Genomic DNA, 16,469 nt, shown 5'->3' on the forward strand with positions numbered 1-16,469 from the left:
CTTATGTCAAACAAAATAGATTTCAAGACAAAAACTGTAAGAAGAGACAAAAAAGGTCATTATATAAAGATAAGGGGGTCAATCTAGCAACAGGATATAATGATAGTAAATATATATGCGCTCAACACTGGAGTAACCAGATAGATAAAGCAAATATTATTAGAGTTAAAGAGAGAGATATTATTAGAGCTAAAGAGAGAGAGAGCTAAAGAGAGATTCTTAGAGCTAAAGAGACAGTAATAGGTGAAGACCTCAACACCCTACTTTCAGCACTGAACAGATCTCCCAGAAAGAAACTCAAGAAAGAAACATGAGACTTATTCTGCACTATAGAACAAATAGACCTAATAGATACTTACAGAAAATTTCATCTAAAGGCTGCAGAATACACATTTTTTCTCCTCACCATATGGATAATTCTCAATGATACACCATGTTAGGTGATAAAACAAGTGTTAAAACATTCCAAAATATTGAAATAATATCAACCATCTTCTCTGACCACAATGGAATAAAACTAGAAATCAACAATAAGAGGAATTTTGGAAACTATACAAATACATGGAAATTAAACAATATGCTCCTGAATGACCAGTGGGTCAAGGAAAACATTAATAAGGAAATTGAAACATTTCTTGAAACAAATGAGACTGGAAACACATCATACGAAAAGCTGTGGGACAAAGCAAAGCAGTACAAAGAGGCATATTTCTAGCTATAACTGGACAAATCAAAAAAGAAGAAAAATTTCATTAAAAACTACCTAATGATGCATCTTAAAGAACTAGAAAACAAGATCAAACCAAACCCAAAGTTAGAAAAAAAGAAATAATAAAGATCAGAGTAGAAATAAATGAAATTAAAGTGAAGAAAACAATACAAAAGATCAATGAAACAAAAAGATCAATGAAACAAAAAGTTGGTTTTTTGAAAAGATATACAAAAATTGACAAAACTTTAGCCAGACCAATAAAAAAAATGGAGAGAACGCAAATAAATAAAATCAGAGATGTGAAAGGAACACTACAACTGATACAGCAGAAATTTAAAGGATCATTAATGGCTACTATGAGCAACCATATGCAAATAAATTAGAAAATCTAGAGAAAAAGGATACATTCCTAGATATATAAAACCTACCAAGATTAAACCATGAACAAATTAAAAACCTGAACAGATCAGTACTGAGTAATGAGATTGAAGCTGTAATAAAAAGTCTCCCAGTAAAGAAAAGCCCAGGACCTGATGGATTCACTGCTGAATTCTACCAAACATTTAAAACGAAATATGAATACTAGTCTGACTCAAACTGTTCCAAAAAATAGAAGAGAGAATACTTCAAAACTCATTCTATGAGGCCAGTATTACCCAGATACCAAAACTAAACGAAGACGCATCAAAAAAAAGAAAAAGAAAAAAACCCTATAGGCAATATCTCTGATGAATATTGACGCAAAAAGTTTCAACAAAATACTAGCAAACTGAATTCAATGAAACATTAACAAGGTCATTTACAGCCAGGTGTCATGGCTCACACCTGTAATCCCAGCATTTTGGGAGGCCAATGTGGGCAGATTACTTGAGCTCAGGAGTTTGAGACCAGCCTGGGCAACACGGTGAGACCATGTCTCTACAAAAAATACAAAAATTAGCCAGGCATGGTGACACAGGCCTGTAGCCCTAGTTACTTGGGGGCTGAGGTGGGAGGATCATTTGAGCATGTGAGGCAGACGTTGCAGCGAGCCATGTTCATGTCACCACACTGCAGCCTGAGCAACAAAGTAAAACCCTGTCTCAAAAAAAAAGAAAAGATTCATCATGAGCAAGTAAGATTTATCCCAGGGATGCAAAGATGGTTCAACATATGCAAGTAAATCAATGTGATACATTATATCAACAGAATGAAGTACAAAAACCATATGATCATTTCGATTGATGCTAAAAAGCTATTTCACAAAGTTTAACATCCCTTCATGATTAAAAAAAAAACCCTTTAAAAACCAGGTATAGAAGAAAGATACCTCAACATGATAAAATCCATATATGACAGAGCCACAGCTAGTTTCATACTGAGTGGGGAAAAACTGAAAGCCTTTCCTCTTAGATCTGGAACATGACAAGGAAGTCCACATTCATTATTGCTATTTAGCATAGTGCTGGAAATCTTAGCTGGAGCAATCAAACAAGAGAAAGAACTAAAAGGCATCCAAATTGGAAAGGAAGAAGTCAAATCATCCTTGTTTGCAGATGATATGATCTTATATTTGGAAAAACCTAAAGGCTCCACTAAAAAAACTATTAGAACTATTAGAACTCCACTAAAAAAACTATTAGAACTAAAAAACTATTAGAACTATTAGAACTAAAACTATTAGAACTGTATTCCTCAGTAAAGTTGAGGAATACAAAATCAACATACAAAAATCAGTAGCATTTCTATATGCCAACAGTAAACACTCTAAAAAAGAAATTTAAAAATTAATCTCATTGACAACAGGGATAAAATTAAACACCTAGGATTTAACTTAACCAAAGAAGTGAAAAGTCTCTACAATAAAAACTATAAAACACTGATGAAAGAAATTGAAGAAGACACGAAAAAAGTGAAAAGATATTCCATGTTCATGGATTGGGAGAATTACTATTGTTAAAATGTCCATACTCCCCAGAGCAATCTATAGATTCAATGCAATCCCTATCAAAACACCAATGACATTCTTCACAGTAAGAAAAAAAAAATTCTAAAATTCATATGGAACCACAAAAGACCCAGAATAGCCAAAGCTATCCTCAGCAAAAAGAACAAAACCAGAAGAATCACATTACTGGCTTCAAATTAAACTGCAGAGCTATAGTAACCAAAACAACATGGTACTGCCATAAAAGCAGACACAAAACCAATGGAACAAAATAGAGAACTTAAAAACAAATCTATGTACCTACAGTGAACTCATCTTTGACAAAGGTGCCAAGAACATACAATGGAGAAAGGACAGTCTTTTCAATAAATGTTGCTGGGAAAACTGGATATCCATATCCAGGAGAATGAAACTAGACCCCTATCTCTTACCATACACAAAAATCAAATCAAAATCATTTAAAGATTTAAATATAAGGCCTTAAACTATGAAACTACTAAAATAAAACATTAAGGAAACTCTTCAGGACAATGGTCTGGGCAAAGATTTCTTGAATAAATAACCCACAAGCACTGGCAACAAAAGCAAAAGTAGACAAATGGGATCACATCAAGTTAAAAAGCTTCTTCACAGCAAAGGAAACAATTAACAAAGTGAAGACACAACCCGCAGAATCGGAGAAAATATTCGCAAACTACCCATCAGAGAAGGGATTAATAACCAGAATATTTAAGAAGCTCAAATTACTCCATATAACTAAATCTAATAATCTGATTGAAAATGGGCAAAAGATGTGAGTAGACATTTCTCAAAAGAAGACATACAAATAGCAAACAGACATATGAAAATGTGCTTACATCATTGATCATCTGAGAAATGCAAATCAAAACTACAATGAAATATCATCTCAGCCCTGTTAAAACGGTTTATATCCAAAAGACAGGCAATAACACATGCTGGGGAGGATGCAGAGAAAAGGAGACTCTCATATGCTGTTGACAGGAATGTAAATTAGTACAACCACTTTGGAGAACAGTTTGGACCTTCCTCAATAAACAAAAACTAGAGTTACCATATGATCCGGCAATCTCACTGCTGGGTATATACACCAAAAGGCAGGCAATCAGTATACCAAAGAGAGATTTAAGAACAAACCAACCATGTTTGTTGCAACACTGTTCATAATAGTCAAGATTTGGAAACAAACTAAATGTCCATCAACAGATGAATGTATAAAGAAAATATCATCCATATACACAATGGTATACTATTCACCCATAAAATAAAGAATGAGATCCTATTATTTGCAAAAACATGAATGAAACTGGAGGTCATTATGTTAAGTGAAATAAGTCAGGAATAGAAAGACAAACATCTTATGTTTTCACTTACTTGTGGGATGTAAAAGTCAAAACAGTCAAACACATAGAGATAGAAGGATGCTACCTGAGACTGGGAAGGGTGGTGGGGGGCCTGGGGGAGAGGTAAGGATGGTTAATGGTCACTTTTAAAAAGCTAGAAAGAATGAATAATACCTAGCATTTGATAGCACAACAGGGTGACTACCGTCAAAATAATTTAATTGTACATTTTTTTAAAACAAAACAGTATAACTGGATTGCTTATAACATGAAGGATAAATGCCTCAGGAGATGAATACTCCATTTTCCATGATGTGATTATTACACATTGCATGCCTGTATCAAAATATCTTGTGTACCTTATAAATATATATACCTCCTGTGTACTCACAAAAATAAAAATATAAAAAGACCAGGCTTTGGAACTCACCATCTTGAAAGGTTCTCTGTTCATCATCATCTGAGATGAGAATGGCTGAATGGAAAGAACTTCCATTAGGAGAGTTGAGGTTATTCCTGCCTGAGTCTTTCCCACAGCCCCAACCTGGACCAGGGAACCCCTTGTATCAAAACCACTGGGACGCCTGTTAAATCTGACCCCTGGCCTCACTCTGTGCCTTCTGAATCACTTTGAAGGGTGCCATAGAATCTGTATTTAAATAAGCAATTTAGGTAATCATTTTGCCATCCAACATTTGGAAATTACCTTGATAGAGTAAAGGAATTCAGCTCCCTTTGACCTTCACTAGGTAGGATTGCTTCCTGCTGCCCTTTTCTTACTGACCTACCACTCTCAATCTGGCATCTTCTTGGATGATTTCACATTCCATGTAGAGAAATATGCTGAAGTCTGAAACTCACCTAACACTAAAGTGTAAGTGTTCAACAGGGGAAAGAGCCTATGAAGAAGACAAAAAGGTTGTATAAGGGTTGAAAAGTGTGAACTGAATGAAGTTAGAGGAAAAGCTAACCTCACAGCAGTGACTGCAAGTCGTGTTCTGACTACTAGCGGGGAAAGTGGCACTCCTCTATGTCAGACGTCTCATCTGTAAAATGGAAATGAGATCTTCTCTCCCTAGCTGATGCAAGGAATGGAGATACATGTCCAGCAATGTAACTGACATCAATTCATCTTCACCCTCTCCAGTTCATCAGGATCTTTCCCCTAGCCTGAGAACAGGCTTAAGTCTTCACCATCTCGTAAACTCCCTTTCCAAAGCTAAGTATCCTCCTTTAGTTATCTCCTCCTCCCACCTATTGTCTCCTCACAGCCAACTTCCTTCAAGAACCATCTACACACTGGTTCCTCACTTCCCCTCTTTGCATTCACACTTCAGCTACTGTAGTTTATTCTCCAATGAATCTACCTGGCTTCAGTCACCAATGAATACTGACTTGATTCTATCTGGATACTACCACATCATGTTTTGTGGGGTCTTCTTTTACCTGACCACATCATTCTTTGTTTGTTGTTGATGATGATGATATTTTGAAACTACAGCTCCTTTTCTTTTCCTTCTGTTAAAATCATCTTATCATTCACCATGACCTTTGGTAGTGCCACCATCTCATGGTGCCCTTCGCAGGAGTCTCTGACCTCTCCCGAGAGTGGGAATCCCATTCTCACCCCTTCTCCTCATTAGAGAGTTGCTTTGGATATGGTCAGTCTTTCCAGAAGCCAGAGTCTACTAACTGAAAGATTGGAGAGAGTTCAGCCTCATTCTGTCTATGGCCACTGGTGGGAGGTAACTGACATCAGGACATTCCCTTGATCATGTTGCAGTGAGGATACTATAGGCAGTAGAGTGTGAGAGTGAGTGTGCGAGAATGAGGAGCTGAGCTCGATCTGTATTTGAATGAGCTCTAGCTGGGACTTAGCATTTGGGAAGGGAGAGAACAAGGACTCTGAGAGCCGGTTGTGTTCCCAGCACTCACCATCACACCCAGGTATGCAACTGACACAGATGCTTCTGCCCACATGGAGTCAAAACCCAAAGTGTGTGTGGTCAGGAACTGTGCATTTTGAGGCTGATGAAGGAGGGAAAGATGTAGATAAAATTCAGGCTTATGTTCTTAGGGCATTGTGTGTGCAGTTTTGTTTGTGATTGTGATGTTGTTACCTCATAGGACCTTAATATGGGATTATGGGTAAGCTTGGGTAATTCTCAGTGACTGAAGAGTTGCTGAGGGTACTTAAGTGAATAAGGATGGTTAGGAGTAGGGTTGGAATTTGCCCAGTGCTAACAACACTCCAAGATGAACAAGTTGGATTATTTTGCAGGTATGAGGCTGTCTCTGTATCTCCCAGTAGCAGCATTTCAGCCAGGCCATGCTTGGAGGTACCTCTGTGTGGTAAGATGGGTGTGTGCCCTGGACAGTAAGAAATGTACATGCTTCTCCTTGGATAGGCAGAGCAAAGATTGCATATTATGGCTATTTTCCTCTCGCTTCTCTCTCTCAGGAGAAGCAGACACCCCCCTCCACTGCCATCTGCCTTGCTGAGCTCTGCTTACTCCCACCTTTCTCCTTGATAACCAGCTGTTTTCTCTTATAAGCCATCACCATGCCCTTCTGCAGAGTCAGCGCCTTCTTCTTCACTCTGAGACTCTCTCCTTGGCCTTGACCCTGGGGAGAGAAACCAGACAATACAGTATTAAATGTATGTAATTTTAAAGGTCAGATGGCTCTAGAAAGCTCATGAGGAAAACCACCAGCATTCCCTGCTCTCATTCTCCCTACTGCTGACTTGTGATTTCCAATCACTGCTCTTTCTTCCTTGTTTCATCCTGTGCTCATCTTCCCATTTCTCAATTTCATGTTGATATTGCAATGTTTTTATTTCTTTCCAGATTTAACTATTTATTCTCTTTTTGATTATGATGAATTTGTTTTCCTTCTCTTTCCTCATTCCTTATTTCCCTTCTCCCATCTTCCTAAAACATGAATATCCCAATTTTTAAGGTAATATTCACTGTTTATACTTGGACAAAACTGCTTTTCACCACTCCCATCTTTCCTTTATCACCACATTCAGTTAATGTGATGTCCCTGTGCCTTCTCTGTTTCTTTACTCATTCTCTCCAGAGGAGATGGGGGACACATTTTTTTGAGAACTTGTGCGTCTAAAAACATTTTTATTGTACCTCTCACACTTGATTGCTATTTTGACTGGTCATACAATTCTTGGCTGGAATTCTCTGGAATATGACTTTATTTCCCTTTTAGAAATATTTATTGTTGTCTTTTTGAGGTAAGTGTTCTGAAAATTCACTCTTAAGTTTTATGGGGTAGATCTATGTTGACTCAAGAAACCATGCCTTCAGTGGACATTTTCATTCTGGAAACACATTCTTTGGGTCTCAGAACCTTCCTTGTATTTCCTCCTAAAAGATTTTCCACATTGCATTATGTCTTTGTTCTCCCCTTCTGGAACTCCTATTATTCAGGAGTAGTTAAATCTCCTTGACTGATCCTCAAGTTTTGTTTTGTTTTAATTGAGACAGTGTCTCATTCTGTTGCCCAGGCTGGAATGCAGTGGCACAATCATGGCTCACAACAGCTGCAACTTCCAGGCTCAAGCAATTCTCCCACCTCAGCCTCCCAAGTAACTGGAACTACAGGCATGCGCCACCACATCTGGCTAATTTTTTGTTTATATTTTATAGAGACAAGGTCTCACTATGTTGCCTAGGCTGGTTTTGAGCTCCTGAGCTCAACCAATCCACCTGCATGAGCCTCCCAAAGTGCTAGGATTACAGGCATGAGCCACTGTGCCTAGCCTCCAAATTTTTTTAATGAATATTCTCCTGTCTTTTTGCTTACTTTTTCCTGGAAATTTCTTTGATTTTGCTTTTTGATTCTTCTATTTAAGTAAAAGAATAATAAATTTCTACTACTCTATTTTTAATTTCTAAGAGCTATAAATACCCTTTTTACAGAGCATTATTCTTTCATGAAAATAAAATATTATCTCTTTAATGGGATCAAGGAATTCTTACCTTCCTATGTTGTTTTTGTTTCCTCTAATTTCCTAATTTCAAAGTGTTTTTGTTTTGTGTTTTAGGCTTTCCTCAAGTGTCTGTGATTTTTTTCTGTTTCGCTAACGAGTGAAGCATGAAAGCTGCTAAGTGTGCCTAGGCAGGGCATGTTGAGTAGAGGTTTCACTTTGGGGCAACCAGGCAGGGATTAAACTATCTCTTTGGAGTCTCCAGTCGTTGGGGGATTTTTAGTTATTTCTTCTGTACTGGTTAATTTTCCTAGGAAATAATTCTTCAATATCCTGCCTAGGCTGTGTGTTGTGGGGGTAGAAAGGGTAGAGACATGATGCCTGGAGCTGAATGGGGAAAGGGACTCAATGTTCCCACTCTCAATGAGGACTTGCACCTGTTTCCCTTTTCCAATATGGCTTCTCACTCCCACCCTTCACTGTAACTAGTCTCCGTAAATCTAGAATCCACAGGGAATAAGTTTTCCACAAGATCTTCTGCCAGAGTGGTGAGGGTAGGTGCCTGGCTATGCAGAGGTGGGAAGGGATTTGGGCTCTGAGTATTCCTTATAAAGATTCCCTGGAGTGATTATTACACATTGTATGCCTGTATCAAAATATCTCATGTACCCCATAAATGTATACATCTACTATATACCCACAAACATTTTTTAAAAAATTAAAAAGATTTCCAATCAATATTCTTACTTTCAGTCCCACCTATACCCTATCTTCAGAGATAGCTAGTGCCTCCGATTCCTGAACCGTTTGGGGATTCTTGTTTCTAGACTTTCTTCCCTGCTGCAGGTGGGGGTCCACTATTCCAGCTTTCCGGAGTCTGTTACCATTTGTCTAATTTTTAGCAGTAACTCACTGGCATTGGGAAAGTTAGTATGCATATCAGGTTTCTTCTTTAGTTTCTAAAGCTCTTAAGTAAGGACAAATTACACAGACATAGTGTAAAAGCACATTATAACACACACAAACTTTATATGTCCTTGACCCATACTTAATCTGAATATTTGATAAATGAATTTATTTATATTAAAAATATTATACTTGGTTATTGTGAATGACTCGTGTAAGTCACATGTTCTTGAAAATACTTTGATCTCACTCCTTGAAATATTTCTCATCAGGTTATCTTAAAGTACTTTAACAACTGGGGTTTGGTGCTAGTGGTCCCACATCACTTCGAGCCACAAAACTAGACTGTATATAACACAGAGGTCACACACTTGCATTCTGCAGAATTTATCATTTACCCAAAGCAAAACACAATACTAAATAATTAAATATATTTCTGATTTTGTCAATACTGCATGACCCCATAGTAAAACACTATAATGGAGGATATTAGAATATACTCTCAGATCAGAAGTCAGGATATACTGACAGGTAAGAAGTGGGAAATAATGACTCCATCCTTTGTAATCCCTGGAAACAGAGTCCAGAGCCCTCTAGGAAATGAAGCTTGGCTGCCAGGATGGGCTATATGTTTTGTATTTCAATCCCACTTCAGGACAACTTTATACCTTGCCATAGGTAATCCAAAGAGAAATTTTCCCTAAAATATTCACACCACTGCTATTGTACAGCACAGTATTGTTGATCAGTTCAACAGCTTCTGTCACCACGTACAGGTTGTCCCCTCTCCTCCGGCACTCCTTCAGAAATGATGGCTCTGGATCCAACAGTTTCCTGGGGATTTAAGGAAGGAGGAGGAGAGTCAGAGTGGGAAAGCAATGCCTTTTCAGGTTACCCTGGGGGCTCTTCTCCTCAAGACCTGGGAGGGGTGCAATGCCTTTGGACCCTGAAAGGTGAGCCCCCAGTGGGTGTTAGGGCAGCAGAAAGTTTTATCTGACATACAGAATGAAGGAGATCCCATTGATGGTGGTTCAGGTGTGAGAGTATATGTACCATATTGTTAAAGGCATCTGCATTTTGCTAAATTATACTGGTCCTGTTAAGGGGTAATTTATAGAATTTCAACACTAGGGTCTCTCAGAAAAAAAAAGGCTAGAAGCAGACAGGTCCAGATGATTGAGAACGGTCTTTAGGAAGTCCTGTTGTCAAAGCTGGGTATTCACATCAAACATGTCCATTAGCACAATCAGGGTGGGCTGGAGAGCAGACAGATAAAGTGGGATGAAGCAGGGAAGACTCTGGATGATTTTATGACCTTTACAGATTTACTGCCCTTGGTGGGTGGATTGGTAGGGCTGACTTGATGATGTAGTTTCTGGGGATACATATGAATGGTTTGAAGTACTGAAGACAGATTTCATTTCTATTTCAGTTCTTTCTGAGGCTCAACCTTGATTCTACTCAAGGCACCCATGGAGTCAGTGTCCTAGATAACAGTCATGTGGAATATTGAGGGATTCTTAATTTGCCTTTCAGTAGAGGAGGTTACTGAGCACACAATATTAGGTTTTGTCATTGCTGTCTTCTTACCATGTCCTTAGATGCTATGTTATGTGACATCTACTTATCTTCCAAGCTTCATGTTATATCTCCTTTATCCTGGTTGTCTAGGCTTCCAACTCACTGACCTTGCCACTTATCCTTCATTAGAAGGGTAAGAGTAAGAGTTTTACTTTGGCAGAATCACCCTTCCCCCAAGCGCCATCACAACATGGATGGAGTTCCCCTGGGCCCACAATCTCTTCAACAGGAAAAAAGAGAGCCAAAGTAGCTATCCAGCTTCAAAAAGCATTCCAAAGCACATCCTAGGAGGTCCAGCTCTGTCCCATGTCACAGAGAACATTGAGGGAATCGGCAGGACTGGACCACCTGGGTCACCTAGAAGCAAAGAAGTGGTCAAGGCTTCAGCAATCACTGCATGGATCTTGGCAGTGACACTGCATTCCTACTAGCAGTGGCACCCAATCAGAGAGACCAGCCAGCAGCTTGCCCGCCTGCAGACCCAAGCCAACCAAATTGTCTGGCCAGGAAGTATGGTAGGCAGTTTCTGTCTGGCTTGCATCCTTAGCCAGTGGTATAGCCTCACTGTGGAGGTCAGTCTCAGAGCCCAACCTAAGTTCCTTGTGAGACAGGAAAGCCAGCCAGCAATGCTGCCTAACTGTGGAGCACAGCCTCTGGCCCCAACGGACCAAGGATCCTCCACAACTCTGCCCAGCCTCAGGGCCCAGCCTAAGACTTTGCCCAAATAGGAAGGCCAGCCAGCAACCACACCTAACTGCAGAGCACAGCCTCTGCCCTGGCCTGAACAGGAAGTCCAAACAGTGATGCTTTCCAAGTTCAGAGCCCAGCCCCAGGCCCTGCTCAAGCAGGAAGTCAAGCTGGTGACTCTGCCTAACTGTGGAGCATAGTCTGTTACCCTGCCTCATGAAGGAGCCTGATCAAGAACCCAACACAGCCTTGAAGTTCTGCCTGCAACCACACCCAAATGTGGGGACACAGGCTACAAACCCAGCCAATCTGGGAGTTCAGTGACCATGACTGACCATGGAGCAAAGTGACTAGCCCTACCTGGATCAAGTTCCCAGTCAGTGACCCAGCACAAGCACACAGTGCAGCCTGTGCCTCTACCCACACATGGAGCCCAGCCTGTGGCCTACCCAACTACAAAGCACAGCCTGAGACCATCACCAATTACAAAACCTAGTCTGTGGCTCCATCTGAACATGGCATTCAGCCAGCAGCACACCCAGTCAGGGAGCACTTCATGGGCCCCCACCCAACCAGGGGCAATTTCAGAGCCCAGCCTAAAGCCCTGCCCAATTATATACCTTAAATAACAGTATCACAAGGAGCACAGGCTGCAACAACATCTGACAAGAGGTGATTGTGGGGTCCAGCCAGTGGCCCCACTTGACCACAAAGCCAGTCAAAATCCCCACCCTATGAGGGAGCCCAGCCAACAGCTCTTCCTGATCACAGAACCCAGCCAGTGATCCAGCCCAACCATGAGCACAGCCAGCAGTTCCACCTCAGAGTGTGGGCAGTGGCTGCACCAACTAGAGAGTGTGAATAGCAACCCACACTTACTCATGAACACTAACAGCCAGTCCATCTAGAACCAAAGGCTGGACTGACTGGTGAAGGTCTATCTCTACTGATATGAACTTGTTAAGGCTAGAAGAAGTGGCTACTGCCTCAAAAGCACAAAAAGAAATGCAAGATACAAGGATTATGAGGTATCAGGAAAACGTTATACCACCAAAGGAAACTAATAAAACGCCAATGACTGACTCTAAAGAAATGGAGATCTATAAACCAACTGACAAAGAATTCAGAAGTTCAATGAACTACAAGAAAATACAGATAGACGATGAAAAAAAATTAAGAAAATAATATACAAAATTAGTTCCACAAAGAAATAGAAACCATTAAAAAATCCTACAGATAAAGAATACAGTAACTAAACTGAAAAAAAATTAGGAAAGTTTCAACAGCAGATTCAATCAAGCAAAAGGAAGAATTAGTGGACTCAAAGACAATTTGAAAGTACCCAGTCAGAGGAATAAAAAGAAAACAGAATGCAGAGTGAAAAAATATATATGGCACTTATGGGATACCATCAAGTGAAACAAAATATAATATTCTCCAGAAACATAAGAGAGTGAGAAAGAGATAAAAAGCCTATTTGTAGAAATAATGATAGCCAAGGGCAGTGGCTTACACCTATAATCCCAGCACTTTGGGAGACCAAGGTTGGAGGATCACTTGTGTCCAGGAGTTCACAACCAGCCTGAGCATAATATTGAGACCATGTCTCTCCAAAAAATAAAAATTTAAGCAAGTTGGTGGCACACACCTTGAGTAGCTAGGACCTGTAGTCCTAGCTACTCAAGAAGCTGAGGTGGGAGGATCACTTCAGCCCAGGAGGTAGAGGCTGCAGTGAACCAAGATCGTGCCATTGCACTCCAGCCTCAGTGACAGAGCAAGACCCTGTCACAAAAGAGAGGAGAGGAGAGGAGCAGAGAGGAGAGGAGAGGACAGGAGGAAACTCCCAAATTTTGAGAGAGAAGGGGGCATCAAGATTTGTGACACTAAAAATTTCCCAAATAGGTTGAACCCAAAAGGGTCTACACCAAGACACAGTACAATTAAATTATCCAAAGTCAAAGATAAAGAGAAAATACCGAGCGTAACAAGAGAAAAGCTACTCATTACATACAGGGGAGTATCTATGAGACAATCAGCAAATTTCTTAGGAGAAACCTGGCTAGGAAAGGATGATATATTCAAGATACTGAAAGAAAAAAAAACTGCTGTCTTGTTCTGTTTTCTGTTGCTGTAAGAGAATATGACAGACTGGCTAAATTATATAAAACTGAAGTTTATTTGGCTCATGATTCTGGAGGCTGGGAAGCCTCAGAGCATGGCACCAGCATTTGGTGTTATGTCATCTCATAGAAGATGGTGAAAAGCAGAAGCAAACACACAAGACAAAGAGAATATAAGCGCTGAACTTCACCCTTTTGTCAACAGCCCACTCCTGCAAAAACTACCCAACTCCCACAATAATGATATTAATCCATTCATGAGGGCAGAGCACCTTACAAGAAATGCAAAAGGGAATTCTTCAAGTTGAAATGAAAATATGTTAATTAACAACATAAAACACATGAATGTGTAAAATTCATCAGTAAAGGAAAATATATAATCAGAGTCAGAATTCTGTAATATTCTAAATGTGGTACATAAATGATTTTCAACTCTGGTATAAAAATGTTTTAAGTATATTAAAAATAACTCTACAATAATTTGTTTTTAGATATACAGTATAAAAATATGTAAATCATAATATCAATAACCTAAAATATCAATGAGGGGAAGAAGTAAAGGTATAATGCTTTTTATGCAATCAAAATTAAGCTGAAGGCCAGGCATGGTGGCTCATGTCTGTAATCTCAGCATTTTAGGAGTCCAAGGCAGGCAGATTACTTGAGGCCAGGAGTTCAAGACCAGCCTGGCTAATACGGCAAAACCCTGTCTCTAATAAAAATACAAAAAATTTGCCAGTTGTAGTGGCACACGCCCATAGCCCCACATACTTGAGAGGTTGAGGCATGAGAATTGCTTAAATCTAGGAGGCAGAGGTTGCAGTTAGCTGAGATTGTGCCACTGCATTCCAGCTTGAATGACACAGTGAGACTGTCTCAAAAATGTCCAAAATAGGTTGACCCCCCAAAACAATTAATCCCCCAAAATTAAGTTATCAGCATAAAATAGGATATTATAACTATAAGATATTTTATGTAAGCCTCATTGTAACTACAAAGGAAAAACCTGTAGTAGGTATGCAAAAGATTAAGAGAAAGGAATCAAGCATCCTACCACAAAAAGTAATCAAATCACAAAGGAAGATGGCAGGTGAGAAAAAAGGAAAGAAAAAAACTATAAAAGTCATAAAACAATTAAAATGACAATAGCAAGTAGTTACCTATCAATAATTATATTAAATGTAAACAGATTAAATTTTCCAAACTAAAGACAGAGTGGATAAATATATAAGAAAGCAAGATCCAATGACTTGTTGCCTAAAAGAGATTCGTGTTAGCTTTAAGGACACACAGGCTGAAAGGGAAGAGATGGAAAAAGAAATTCTAATGCAAAAGATGGCCAAAAAAGAATAAGGGTGGCCATACTTACATAGACACACACACACACACACACACACACACACATACACACACACACACATATTATATATATATATATATATATATACACATATATGTCAGATAAAATGGACTTAAGTCAAAAACTGTAACAAGATAGAAGAATGTCATTATATAATGATACTACTATAAATATGCACGAAACATCAGAGCACATAAATATGTAAATCAAATATTAACAAAACTAAAAGGAGAAATAAAGAGCAATACAAAATTAGTAAGAGACTTTAATACCCACTCTAATGGCCACATCACCCAGAAAAAAAAAATCAATGCAAAAATATAAGACTTGAAAAAAATATTATAAACCAAATGAGCCTAACAGACATATACAGAACATTCCATCTAACAGCAGCAGAATACAAATTCTTCTCCAGAGCACATGGAACATTCTCCAAGATAGACCATATGTTAGGCCACAAAACAAGTCTTAACAAATTTAAGAAGACAGAAATTATTTCAAGTATCTTTTCCAATAACAATGGCACAAAACTAGAAATAACAAGGAATTTCAGAAAATTCACAAATATGTGGAAATTAAACTGAACAATCAGTGGGTCAAAGAAGAAATCAAAAGGGAATTCAAAAAATATCTTACACAAACAAAAATGAAAACACAACATACCAAAACTCATGGGATACGGCAAAAGCAGTTCTAAGAGGAAAGTTTATAAACACCCACATTAAGAAAATAGAAATAATTCAGATCAACAACCTAACTTTATACCTTAAAGAACTAGAAAAGAAGAACAGACTGGGCACAGTGGCTCACACCTGTAATCCCAGCACTTTGGGAGGCCAAGGCGGGCAGATCACAAGGTTAGGAGACCGAGACCATCCTGGCTAACATGATGAAACCCCATCTCTACTAAAAATACAAAAAAAAAAAAAAAAAAAAAAATTAGCCAGGTGTGGTGGTGGGTGCCTGTAGTCCCAGCTACTTGGGAGGCTAAGGCAGGAGAATGGCGTGAACCCAGGAGGCGGAGCATGCAGTGAGCGAAGATCACACCGCTGACCACTGCCCTCCAACCTAGGCAACAGAACAAGACTCTGTCTAAAAAAAAAAAAAAAAAAAAAAAAAAAAAAAGGGGTTTTTTGAAAAAAATTAAAAATTGACAAACCCTTAGCTAGACAAACCAAGAAAGAAGAACTCCAATAAATAAATTTATAGTTAAAAGGAGACATACAAATGATGCCACAGAAATAAAAAAGATCATGAGAGCCTATTATCAACAATTATATATCAACAAACTTGGGCATCTAAGAGAAATGGATAAATTCCTAGAAACATATGACATATTGAGATTGACTCATGAAGAAACAGAAAATATAAACATATCATTAACAAGTAAGGTGATTGAATCAGTAATCAAAAAAGCTCCCAAAAAACATGCCCATGACCGAATGCCTTCACTGGTGAATTCTACTAGACATTTAAAGAAGATTACATCAATGCTGCTCAAACCAAAAAACTGAAGAGGAAAGAATAATTCAGATTCATTGTGCAAGGCCAGCATTACTCTAATACCAAAGCCAGATAAGCACATTACAACAAGAAAAGAAAATTACAGGCCAATATATCTGATAAACATAGATGCAAAAGTCCTTAACAAAATTTTAGCAAACCAAATTTAACAGCACATTAAAAGGATCGTACAGCATAATCAAGTGGAATTTATCCCTGGAATGAAAGGATGGTTCAACACATGCAAATCAATAAATACAATACAACATACTGACATAATCAGGGACAAAAACCATATGATCACCTCAGTAGATGTAGAAAAAGCATTTGGTGAAATTTATCATCCTGTCATGATAAAAACTCTCA

General features: G+C 38.8%; 1 protein-coding gene across 1 annotated transcript in view; it reads right to left on the reverse strand.

Moving 5' to 3' along the window:
* Positions 1–16,469, reverse strand: part of GSDMC (gasdermin C) — a 38,568-nt gene that overhangs the window by 8,020 nt on the left and 14,079 nt on the right. The window contains exons 4-6 of the mRNA XM_028852908.2: positions 9,521–9,686; positions 6,520–6,625; positions 4,431–4,475 (exon numbers count right to left, since the gene is read on the reverse strand). Of these exons, the coding sequence (XP_028708741.2) occupies positions 4,431–4,475; positions 6,520–6,625; positions 9,521–9,686 (317 nt within the window). The remainder of the gene's footprint in view (positions 1–4,430; positions 4,476–6,519; positions 6,626–9,520; positions 9,687–16,469) is intronic.

The sequence above is a fragment of the Macaca mulatta genome, chromosome 8 (assembly GCF_049350105.2).
Source record: "Macaca mulatta isolate MMU2019108-1 chromosome 8, T2T-MMU8v2.0, whole genome shotgun sequence".
Taxonomy (NCBI): Eukaryota; Metazoa; Chordata; class Mammalia; order Primates; family Cercopithecidae; genus Macaca; species Macaca mulatta.